We start from the raw sequence: 12,421 nt of genomic DNA, 5'->3' as shown, positions 1-12,421 counted from the left end.
ACTGGCCTGAAATACTAACCCTGTCAATCTCACCAGACTCTGCCTGATCATACTATTTTCTGTTTTTAAATCCAATTTACGTCTGCCACTGTGAATTTAACAATTAACACTCAATATGAAGTCCTCTATGCATGAAAAAAAATTATTCAAAATAAAGCTAATATTTGCAAATACATAAATACCCCATATGTCCATTATGTTTCCAGTAAACAAATGCAAACAGTTTTAGGCAACTATGCTAACATTGGACAAAATATTTATGAAACTATAAATTTAGAAACAAGAGGAATGCCTGATCCATTATTATCCATAATGCAGTCAAGGTCAGCTAATTAAAAGGCAAAATGCAAGACAATCTAGTATCGTTACCCAACATCTGAAGTGTTTAATGCCAGTTTGCAGGATGTTATTCAAGTGAACATCAAGATAACTCAGGATAGTTTCCAAAGTAACCGATCAAGCAAACTCTCGAAACGGTTTTTCAAAAAAATGGCCAAGATAGTTTTTTCCAAATGTAACTTTTTTTTTGTGAAAAGCTCGTTTCAGTCCTAAATAGTTAAACACTTAAAAGGTTTTGACTTCAGCAAATTATTAATCCCAATCGTTTCTTCAGCTTCATAAATAACACACCTTAAATAAAGATCAAGGCATTTCATCAATCACTGACCAAATTACTAGACAATTTGTATTTCTATTTTTAACGACAGATGCTTGACTGTGTTATATCAATTGTTGATTGGGAGTTACTGGGCAATACAATTTTTCAAGCAAAATCTACTCACTCAAATTAACGAGAATAGTCTATTCAGTCAGCACGAATGGAAATAAAGAACGTAAGAGTGCAAGCAATTAATCTCTATTAACAAAGTGTAGATCTTCAAATCAACAAGTGGGTTGACAAAATGATTAAAACTTCCCTTGTTATTTTCACAATTTTTAAGCAATTCTGAAAAGGTCTACAAAATAAATTAGCAGTATTTGCACCAACTTTACAAAGACAACCATAATATTAATAAACTACCATGTTTTTAAAAACAGAAACTATTAAATACACAGTAGATATTAAAATGTGTATTTTATTCTTATCCTTTTCTGAAGGCCCTTGAGTTCAGTTATAAATATAGACTGATCGTTTACATTTTAAAAACCATTCCCCAATTTATGCCACTCAAAGTATTTTAGCTGTGCTCTATATTTAGCACTGTCTACAAAAATTTGAAGTTGTGTGCAGTTTAATAATATTTTCCAATAGAACCTCAACTTACCATCACTCTTCCCATTCTGGTTCAGGTAACAATTGTAAAATATTCCCTTTCCATCATGGGTCCAAGCCATGCAGCTGAACTTCACTCTCTCCAGGGTATCTGGAAGCTCCACAGCACCATCAACTTTCAAGAATTTGATAGTTACCCAATCTGACCCACTTGTACTTAGTCCATATGCAAAATATTCACCATCTTCTGAGAAGGCATATCCTGAAACCAGAAGGAAATAAATCTTGAAAACATTTGATTATTTAAGTGGGTATTGTTTACAATGCTGAACTGATTGTTCAGTAGGTTCAAGACTTTGCAAAATATACCTCCCTAAATAAAAATGTCAAATAAATCAAATTATTTTGGGCAGTTTTTTTTAAGTGTGCTTGCTCAACTATACATTCACAAGCCCACCAAAGGCAGGCTTGTGAATTTATATCACTAGCAAATGACCATTACTCATAACAGTTGCAGGCTATTTCATTGTAAGAGTTGCAGCATACCAAATTTCCAGCACTAGTTGACTGATAGTGCTCGAATGGGAACAGTAGATTTTTTTGCCTTTTTTAAATGAGAAGGTCGATGTAAACTGTGACAGCCACAGTACTCTCTCATCTGAGAGCAGATAGCTGAGCACAGACTGCAGAATCAAGCCCAAATCTCTTAAATTCAGCTTCTTTCTGAAAAAAAAACTTAAACCATCTGCAGATCAAGGAGAAACAACCTTTTTGTATCTACCGTGTCAAGTCCCCTAAGAACCTTCTACATTTTAATAAAGTCATCTTTCATTCTTCTAAACTCCAGCCTACTCAACCTCTCCTCATACAACAGTCCCTTCATACCTGGTATTTTAATCTAAACCTCAGAATTTTGATCTTGTCTAATCTACTGATGATGCACCAATGCTCAGGCAAACATTAGGATGCATAGAATGGGGTAGCAAAATGCAGGGGATGCAGACAATGGAAATGTGGAGCTGGTTTAAGGAACAGATATTGCGTGTCCTTGATAGGTATGTCCCTGTCAGATAGGGAGGAAGTAATAGGGTAAGGGAACTGTGGTTTACTACAGAAATTGCATCTCTTAAGAAGAAGAAGAAGGAGGCATATGTGTTGATGAGGCAAGGTGGTTCAGATGGAGCGATGGAGAGTTAAAGATCAGCTAGGAAGGATTTAAAGAGAGAGTTAAGCAGAGCAAAGAGAGGACACAAGCAGTCTTTAGCAAATAGACAATAGACAATAGACAATAGATGCAGGAGTAGGCCATTCTGCCCTTCGAGCCTGCACCGCCATTCAATATGATCATGGCTGATCATTCCTAATCAGTATCCTGTTCCAGCCTTATCTCCATACCCCTTGACTCCACTATCTTTAAGAGCTCTATCCAATTCTTTCTTAAAAGAATCCAGAGACTGGGCCTCCACTGCCCTCTGGGGCAGAGCATTCCACACAGCCACCACTCTCTGGGTGAAGTAGTTTCTCATCTCTGTCCTAAATGGTCTACCCCGTATTTTTAAGTTGTGTCCTCTGGTTCGGCACTCCCCCATCAACGGAAATATGTTCCCTCCTGCCAGAGTGTCCAGTCCTTTCATAAGCCTATACGTTTCAATCAGATCCCCTCTCAGTCTTCTAAACTCAAGGGTATACAAGCCCAGTCGCTTCAGTCTTTCCGTGTAAGGCAATCCTGCCATTCCAGGAATTGACCTCGTGAACCTACACTGCACTCCCTCAATAGCCAGAATGTCTTTCCTCTTTTAGGACATACCTAAAAAAGCTTTTACTGTCCTCCTTTATATTCTTGGCCAGTTTACCTTCATACCTCATTTTTTCTCTGCGTATTTCCTTCTTACTAATCCTCTGTTGTTCTTTAAAAGCTTCCCAGTCCTCCGTTTTCCCGCTTATCTTTGCTAAGTTATACTTTTTCTCTTTTAACCTTATATGTTTCTTTACTTCCCTTGTCAACCACGGCCGCCCATGTCTCCTCCTGGGATCTTTCTTCCTTTTAGGAATGAACTGATCCTGCATCTTCTGCATTATACACAGAAATATCCGCCATTGTTCCTCCACGGTCTTCCCTGTTAAGGTATTAAACCATTGAACTTTGGCCAGTTGCTCCCTCATAGCTCCATATTTCCCTTTATTCAACTGAAATATTGTCACTTCCGATTGTACCCACTCCCTCTCAAATTGCAGATTGAAGCTTATTGTATTATGGTCACTACTTCCCAATGGCTCCTTCACTTCGAGGTCACTGACCAATTCTGGTTCGTTACACAATACCAGATCCAGAATCGCCTTATCCCTGGTCGGCTCCAGCACCAGCTGCTCTAAAAATCCATCCATAGAATAAAGGAGAACCCTAAAGTTTTCTATAGGTATGTGAGGAATAGGTATGTGAGGAATAAAAGGATGATTAGGGTAGGAATAAGGTCAGTCAAAGACAGAAGTGGGAAGTTGACCCTGGACCCTGGGAGGTCGGAGAGGTGCTAAAAGAACATTTCTCACCGGTTTTCAGGAAAAGGAGAACATTGTAGAGGAGAAGAATGAGGTATGAGATATTAGACTACAAAGGATCAAGGTTAGTTACGAACAGGTCTTATCCAATTCTAGGAGTGAAAGTAGACAAGTCTGTTGGGCAGGATGGGATTTATCAGAGGATTCAATGGGAAGTTAGGGAGGAGATAGCAGAGCCTTTGGCTTTGATAGTTGAGTCGTCATTGTCTACAGGTTTAGTACCAGAGGACTGGAGGATTGCAAATATTGTACCCTTGTTCAAGAAGAGTAGCAGAGATGACCCAGGTAATTATAGATCAGTGAGCCTTACTTCTGTTATAGGAAAGGTTTTGGAAAGGATTATAAGAGATAGGATTTATAATCATCTAGCAAGCAACAATTTGATTTCAGATAGTCAACATGGTTTCGTCAAGGGCAGGTCGTGTCTCACAAACCTCATTGACTTTTTTTGAGAAGGTGACCATGCATGTAGATGAGGGGAGGGCAGTTGACGTGGTATACATAAACTTCAGCAAAGCCTTTGATAAGGTTCCACACGGTAGGCTGTTGGAGAAAATGCAGAGGCATGGAATTGAGGGTGACTTAGCAGTTTGGATTAGAAACTGGCTTTCTGAAAGAAGGCAGCGAGTGGTGGTTGATGGAAAATATTCAGCCTGGAGTCTGTGCCACAAGGATCTATTTTGGGACCACTGCTGTTTGTCATTTTTACAATGACTTAGACGTAGGCAGAGGTGGAGGGATTAGTAAATTTGCAGACAACACTAAAGTCGGTGGAGTAGTGGATAGTTTGGAAGAATGTTACAGGTTGCAGGGGGACTTGGATAAACTGCAGAATTGGGCTGAGAGGAGGCAAATGGACTTCAATGCAGCTAAATGTGAGGTGATGCACTATGGGAGGAATAACAGGAAGGCAGAGTACTGGGTCGATGGAAAGATTCTTGGTAGTGTGGATGTGCAGAGGGATCTTGGAGTCCATGTACATAGACCCTTGAAAGTTGCCACCCAGGTGGATAGTGCCGTTAAGAAGGCATAGTGTGGTTTCGGTTTCATTCGTAGAGGGATTGAGTTCCGGAGCCGCAATATCATGCTGCAACTATACAAAACGCTGGTGCGGCCACACTTGGAATATTGTGTACAGTTCTGGTCCCCATATTTCAGGAAGGATGTGGAAGCATTGGAAAAGGTGCAGAGGAGATTTACCAGGATGTTGCCTGGTCTGGAGGGAAGGTCTTATGAGGAAAGGCTGAGAGGTCTGTTCTCATTGGAAAGAAGGCGGCTAAGAGGGGATTTGATAGAAACATACAAGATGTTCAGAGGATTAGGTAGGGTAGACAGTGAAAGTCTTTTTCCTAGGATGATGATGTCATCTTGTACAAGGGGGCATAACTACAAGTTGAGGGGTGTCATAAGCAGGTTCTTCATGCAGAGAGTTGTAAGGGTGTGGAATGCCCTACGCTAATGTAGTCAACTCAGCCACATTAGGGAGATTTAAACAATCCTTAGATAAGCACATGGATGATTTTGGGATAGTGTAGGGGGACGAACTGAGAATAGTTCACAGGTCAGCGCAACATCGAGGGCCAAAAGGCCTGTTCTGCGCTGTACTGTTCTATGTTCTATGTTCTATAATTTGTGACTCCTCAGATGTTGAAATAGCTCATGTCCAAATACAGCAATATTAAAGCTTAGCTTGACAAGTAATATTTATGCACTATGTGCCATGCAATTACCTTTTCCAACGAGAGAATCTAACCATTGCCCCTTGATATTCAATGGCATTGCCATCACTTCATCACCCATTATCAACATCATGGGGATTACCATGATGACCAGAAACTGAGCTGGACTAGCTGTACAAACACAGTGGCTACAAGAGTAGGTCAGAGACAAGGAATCGTCTTTCTTCAGAGCAACAATCCAAGATGATATGATCACAAATCAAAACACTGAAGATCCTTCTACAGCAATTTAATATTTCTTTCAAGTATTTGTTACTAGTTCTGCAATTAAGAAATAGATTAATTTTATGTTCCCAGGTGATGGTAATCCCAGATCCCAGTCTGAAACCTACCAGATCATGTTTTATTTCTGCAATTTTGTTTTCATCATGGTCAATCAATGAACAAATGCAAAACAAGGCTGCCAATGTACTTTGAGCATAAGACACAAGATCAGAGGTGACCATTCAGCAAATTGCATCTGCTCTACCATTCAATGAGGTTATGGCTGATCTGATAATCTTTCACTCCACTTTCTTCCTTTTCAACCATAATCTTTGATCCCTTCACTGAATAAAAAATTAACTCATCTCAGCCTTAAATATATCCAATGACCCAGCTGCTATAGTCCTCTGAGAAGAAATTCCCCCTAATCGCTGTCTTATTCTCACATTATGCCCTTTGGTCCTTGTCTCTCCACACTTAGCCTGTCAAGTCACTTAAAAGAGCCTTGTTTGTCTTAAGGTCACATCACTTCTTCTAAAATCCAATGAATATAACCTACTCACACTCTCCTCATATGATAGTCCTTCATTACCCGCTTTCAAGCAAGTTAACCTTCTTTGGACTGCCTCCAATGCCAGTACATCTTCCCTTTGAAAAGGAAAGCTGTTTACAGTATTCCAACTGTCAACTGACCAGCGCCTTGTATCATTTTAGAAAGACACTTTTTTTTTATGCTTCATTCCCCTTGAAATAAAGGCCAACACTCCATTTGCCTGACTGTAGTACATTCATTTTCCTCACCCAGTCAATAATAAATATTGTAAGTAATTGCAGCACTGATCCCTGTGGTACGCCATTAGTCACAGATTACCACCCTGAAACACCTCCCTTAAACCAACTCTGTCTTCTATTAGTCAATCCATTATCCTTGTTAATCTCCTACACCTTGGCTCGTGTCTTAAGAAACCTAACATTTGTAATCTCCCAGGAGTGGAACGCTTCACCAGAGCTCCTCCACTCCACCTGCTCTTTTTCTCTATTCTCTTCCCCCTCTCCTCCCTTCTCTCAGCCTCTGACACCCAGCCCCAGCCTCCAAAGTGGAGTCAGCATTCAACAGCCTGAAGTGGAGATACCAGCAGCTCAGAGCAGGGACATCAGTAACGACGATCCTGGAGCATGGATGCTGGCGACCGGAATTACCTAGCGCGAAGTGAGGCGGTAGCGGCACAGCATAGAGCATTGGCCACAGCCAGCAGTCAGACCATGTTGAGGCCCTTGCATGGTCTGCTGCAGAAAGCCCTTTGAGAGAGACTGTGTTATTTGTCTTTTTAACTCTTACTTTTTTTGACGAACCAATATATCATGTATAGTTGTAGTATAACAACTCTTTTCATTTCTCTATTCTGTAGCTAAAGTTTAGAAAACTGCCACTGTAGCATCTTCATTTAAAAAGGTGAGACAAAAAAAAAGGCAACTATAGGACTGTTGGCTTAATGTCTGTTATTGGGAAAATGTTAGAATCTATTACGAAAGATATAATAGGAAGGCATTAGAAGTGCATAAACTGATCATGCAAAGTCAGCATGGCTGATCAAATGCCAAACACAGGCAGGTGGGACTATCACAGAATCACTACAGTATGGAAACAGGCCCTTCGGCCCAACAAATCCATACTGACCCTCCCACCCAAACACATTCCCTTACCCCATTTACCCCTGACTAATGTGCCTAACCTACATATCCCTGAACACTATAGGCAATTTAGCATGGCCAATTCACTTAACCTGTACATCTTTGGACTATGGGAAGAAACTGGAGCACCCAGAGGAAACCCACGCAGACACAGGGAGAATGTGCAAACTCCACACAGATAGTTGCCCAAGGTGGAATCAAACCCGGATCCCTGACGCTGTGAGGCTGCAGTGCTAACCACTGAGCCACCGTGCCACGCGCACACACACCGCTCCCCCCCTCCCCCAACCACAACGTAACCGAGATGCCCCACTAGTTTAGTTTGGGAAACGTGGACAAAAGAGTCGGTTTCCATGCTATGACTATCAGGCATCATTTCCCCTCTATGAAGCCATGCTGCCGCTGCTTGATCAGATCATGCATTTCTAATGCTCTATCGTTACATTATTCATATTAGACTCAAACATTTTCCCATTAACAGATATTAAGTTAACAGACATATGTATTTTTAAAATTATGGTGTTACAGTGGAAGTTTTCAATCCTCTGGAACTTTTTTAGACTCTAAGGAATTTTGGAAGATTGCTATCTGTGCATCTACCATATCTGTAGCTAATTCTATGAGGATCCTAGCATGCATTCCATCAGGTCCAGAGGGCCTAACAACCTTTGGTCCTATTAACTCCACTTGCACATTTTCTCTGGGAATAGTTATTGTTTATTACCTCTTTTGCCCCTTAATTTATTTTAATTGGAACACTATAAGCATCTTCTTAAAGAAGCCTGAAACAAAGTATTTATTCAACTTCTCTGTCATTTCCTGGTTTCCATTAATATCTTCCCAGGCCCGTGCCCAACATGCTTATGCTAGCTTTCTTCCTTTTTATATATTTAAAGAAGTTTTTTCTCTCTGATATAACCTGCAAGTTTACACTTCATATTTATTCTCTTCCTCTTTATTACTTTTTGGACACATTTTGTTGGTTTTTAAAACTTTCCCAATCCTCTGGCTTAGCACTAATCTTTGTCACATTATATTTTTCCTTCGATTTGATGTTGCCTGTAAGTTCAACCATTTTACCGTTTATTCATTTATTTTGTTTCGATTACTACATGCATTCAAAAGACATTAATTTTGCCTTTTTACTATTTTTCCTCACTTTAACATATTTACTGCTCTTTTACTGTGTTTGTGCATTATGTCCCTTCCTATCCAACTATGGTATGTTATCCAAATAGTTTCAAATTAGGCCTAATTTGTGGGCCTAATTTTTCCATCTCCCAAATAGCCATCCACTTTACTTGCTTTCTACAGCCCTAGTTACTCGATTAGCTATCCCACCCATCCCAATCTTTGAGCCACACATTTAACTCATTGACTTTATTTACCTTATGCCAGTTTTCACATGGCTCAAGTAATAATCCTGAGATTACTGCTTTGTAATATAATTTAGCTTCTTAACTGTTCAAAATCATTCAGTAGGACATCCATTCCAGTCCAATAAATGTCCTATCAGGACACAAATCTACTCATAACAGAAAAAAAGCTACATGATAACTTAGAAAGATCTCAATATAAACAATAAAAAGAAAGTTTCAACTAGTTTACTAGCAAAATACTCTACAGGCACCCAATCCAAACGAAACAGCACTCCCATGTCAATGGGTTCAATTCCAGTGGAATTTCCATATTTTCCCAGTGTCTGCATGGGTTTCCTCCGGGTTCTCTGGTTTCCTCCCACCGTCCAAAAATGTGCAGGTTAGGTGGATCAGCCATGGGAAATGCAGTGTTACATGGATAGGGTAAGTCTGGGTCGGACACTCTTCAGAGAGTCGTGTGGACTTGGTGGGCGAAATGGCCTGCTTCCATCTGTACGCATTCTATGATTCGATCCAACCGTACTCCTTGGACTGCTGAAGCAACTGAAGTTTTTTTTCCTCCAGTTCTGGAGATTTCTACAACCTTCATAGCCTGGAAACAATTAAAACCTGCCCTTCTGTTCTCGTGGCATCTCTTCTTCTGAGCTTCCACTGAAGCATTTCTCCAATTAACACTCCCAAGTAGTCTGCTAGTCAATTAACTTAAGTCACGTACCTTCTTGGAAATAATGACTTAAATCCAAAACTCCCCTCCACAAAATTAAAGCCAAAACTCAATTTATCTCTTCATTAGAACAAAAATTCCAAATGATAATGTTATAAAACTTTATCACAATATAAGTTCTGAACATAAAAGACCATTGTTCCATCACATCTTTCCTGGCTATCCAAACCAGGGATCATTTTAGTTCTATTTTCCATTGACAGATAACTGTCCTTTATGAAACTCATACCTTCAAGTTTCCAAAACGTGCAAACAATTACTAAAATATTAATTTACTTGTGCATGTTTCTTTATGCTCTTAAGCCACCACTTCATCGGAACAAAATTTAGTCTGTTAGGTGTGCCAAAAGCAAACACAAAGCATTGGTCAGTATGGGCAAAGCTCAAATCAGACTTTAATTTAATTCAGATTCAACAAAGATCAAAAATAGTTCAGTTATCATAAATCAAACTGACAATTAAATCACAGCACCGATTATACAACTGCTGAAGCTAGTAGTTTTTGAAATTTACCTATAGCGGAGAAAATCTGTATGATTCTCTTTGCATTAAACTACAATTCAAATGAGCAAGCTGCTGTACACTTACAAGTAAAACTTTTCTAAGCATTTTTAAAGTCTAAAACATAAATCTAATTTGTTGAAGAGGATGGTGCTCTTTCACTACAGGGTCTAGTGTTCCAAATAAGAAATATGGCTCTATAGCATCTAATTTAAATTTAACTTTCTTGATGTAATTTTCTACAGACATATCAAAAATAAACCTCTCCAAAGCTATGTTAATTAGTGCTATTTTGATATGAATACATGCATGTTTGCAGTCTGAGATTAATTGTAAAAGTCTTATTCAGTTGGCTTGCACACATCTGAAGTCTGCCATCATCATATTTGACACCAACTTTCAACATACGTGTTAATGATTCAAATAAAGGAATAAAGTTGTGTACTCAAGTTTATAGATAACGCAAAATTAGGCAGAGCAGCAAGTATTGCAATAGAAGTAACTGATTACAAAAGGATTTAAACAGATCAATTGAGTAAAATAATGGCAAAGGAAGTTCAATGTAGGGGCACATGGAAGTAATGCAAAGACCAGACAATCACAAACATTTTCTTAATGATGAAACACTAGAAGATGCAAAGAGTACTACAAGGATTTAAGTATCCATTAACACAAATTATAAAGGGCTAATGCAGACATATAAAAAGCAGTCAAAAGGTAAATTCGTTTTTGGTCCTCATGTCAAGGGAGTTGTATTGCATAAGAGGAACCAACACTTAAACATGCTTTGTATTCCTGTGAACGTTGTTTGATGGGTGACCTAATTGAGTCTTTAAACCATTAAGGGATTGAAACCTGCAAATTAGACTCTGATTAGGAGGCTGTCCTACATTGTAACCAAGTAAATCTACGAAAATCATATTCAGTTTCATAGTTTATCCAATGGCCCAGATATCTATTTCATCCATGCATAAATCTTAAACTGAGATAAGGCTGGGCTTGACTCTTGAAATTAGGAATGGTTGTACTGTGGTAACTAGAAACCATAGAGGCCTCTACTAACTGCCTGAAGACATGAGCTCAAATCTCACAAAGCAGCTGGAATTTAAACTATTTGTAAATAAGGTCAGGAATAAAGTTCAAAACATTAATTCAGTTGTTATTACTTGCACAACAGCAATTAGAGATGGGGTAATAAATACTGACCATCCTGAAAATAAATACATTAAAAGGCTTCAACCTTGACCCTATGGTGCATTTCAAGTCATGGCTTCAGTTCTAACAAGGTCAGGAGACAGTCATGCTTATCACAACCATTACCCTTCTCAACCAATAGATCATTGCTTCTCAATATTGAATGTCATTTGGAGGATATTTCTGATGACAACAAGTGCACACAAAATACACCACGAGGGCTTCAGTAGCCACTAGGAACATCCACTACAGTTCTAATTAGTAACCATTTTGGCCAAGTCACAAAAGGCACAGATTTGGCCATGGATTTACAGCAAGTGGTGAAGAAATTTAAACAAGTAGTATGATTCCAAATTTGACGGTTAAATTTGTCATGATCTGTAGCTTTGTTTGTTTAAATTTTGCCAGAGCGGCGAGGAGAGGAGTGGTGAAGCGAGGGCTGCTGGGAAGGGTGCATTTTCCCGCATTAAAAAGAGACTTACCTCGCGAGTCAGGCCTCCATTTTGCCAGAGCGGCGAGGAGAGGAGGAGTGGTGAAGCGAGGGCTGCTGGAAAGGGTGAGTTTTCCCCCATTAAAAGGGACTTACCTCACGAGTTGGGCCTCCATTTGCTGAGAGGTGCGAGGGAGGAGTGAAGGACTTCTGGGAAGTCATATTTATGTGGTTGTTACCAGAAACACTACTCAGGTAGTGTCCCCCACCCATCCTTCTCCTCTAACCAAAAAAAAGTTCTGTGCACCAGATTGATAAGGTAATGAGTTTATTTTTTATTCCTTTTTTTAAACAGTCTCTTTGGGAATTTAGAATCGTGGGAATGGAGGTGAGGGCAGTTGAATGTTCCTCCTGTAGAATGTGAGAGGTAAGGGTCACCACTAGTGTACCTGCTGACTACATCTGTGGGAAGTGCACCCAACTCCAGCTCCTTGAAAACCGCGTTAGGGAACTGGTGCTAGAGCTGGATGAAGTTCAGATCATTTGGGAGGCAGAGGGGGTTATTGAGAGGAGTTACAGGGAGGTAGTCACTCCTCAGGTACAAGGAAAAGGCAGATGGGTTGAAGTCAGGGAACGGAAAGGGAACCAGCAGGCAGTGCAGGGATCCCCTGTGGCCATTCCCCTCAACAATAAGTATACCATTTTAGATACTGTTTGGGAGTGGGGGGAGGAGAACTTACCAGGGAAAAGCAGTAGGGCACAGGGCTCTGGCACAGAGTCTGTCCCTGC

General features: G+C 39.9%; 1 protein-coding gene across 4 annotated transcripts in view; it reads right to left on the bottom strand.

Moving 5' to 3' along the window:
• Positions 1–12,421, bottom strand: part of LOC140458371 (prolyl endopeptidase-like) — a 173,843-nt gene that overhangs the window by 132,075 nt on the left and 29,347 nt on the right. For all 4 annotated transcript variants that reach the window (XM_072552818.1, XM_072552845.1, XM_072552838.1 and 1 more), the window contains one exon: positions 1,266–1,475. In XM_072552818.1, coding sequence (XP_072408919.1) covers positions 1,266–1,475 — 210 coding nt within the window. The remainder of the gene's footprint in view (positions 1–1,265; positions 1,476–12,421) is intronic.

Source organism: Chiloscyllium punctatum, chromosome 3 (assembly GCF_047496795.1).
Source record: "Chiloscyllium punctatum isolate Juve2018m chromosome 3, sChiPun1.3, whole genome shotgun sequence".
Lineage (NCBI taxonomy): Eukaryota > Metazoa > Chordata > Chondrichthyes > Orectolobiformes > Hemiscylliidae > Chiloscyllium > Chiloscyllium punctatum.
Note: the sequence above shows the minus strand (reverse complement) of the source record. Positions and strands in the feature narration are given on the sequence as shown.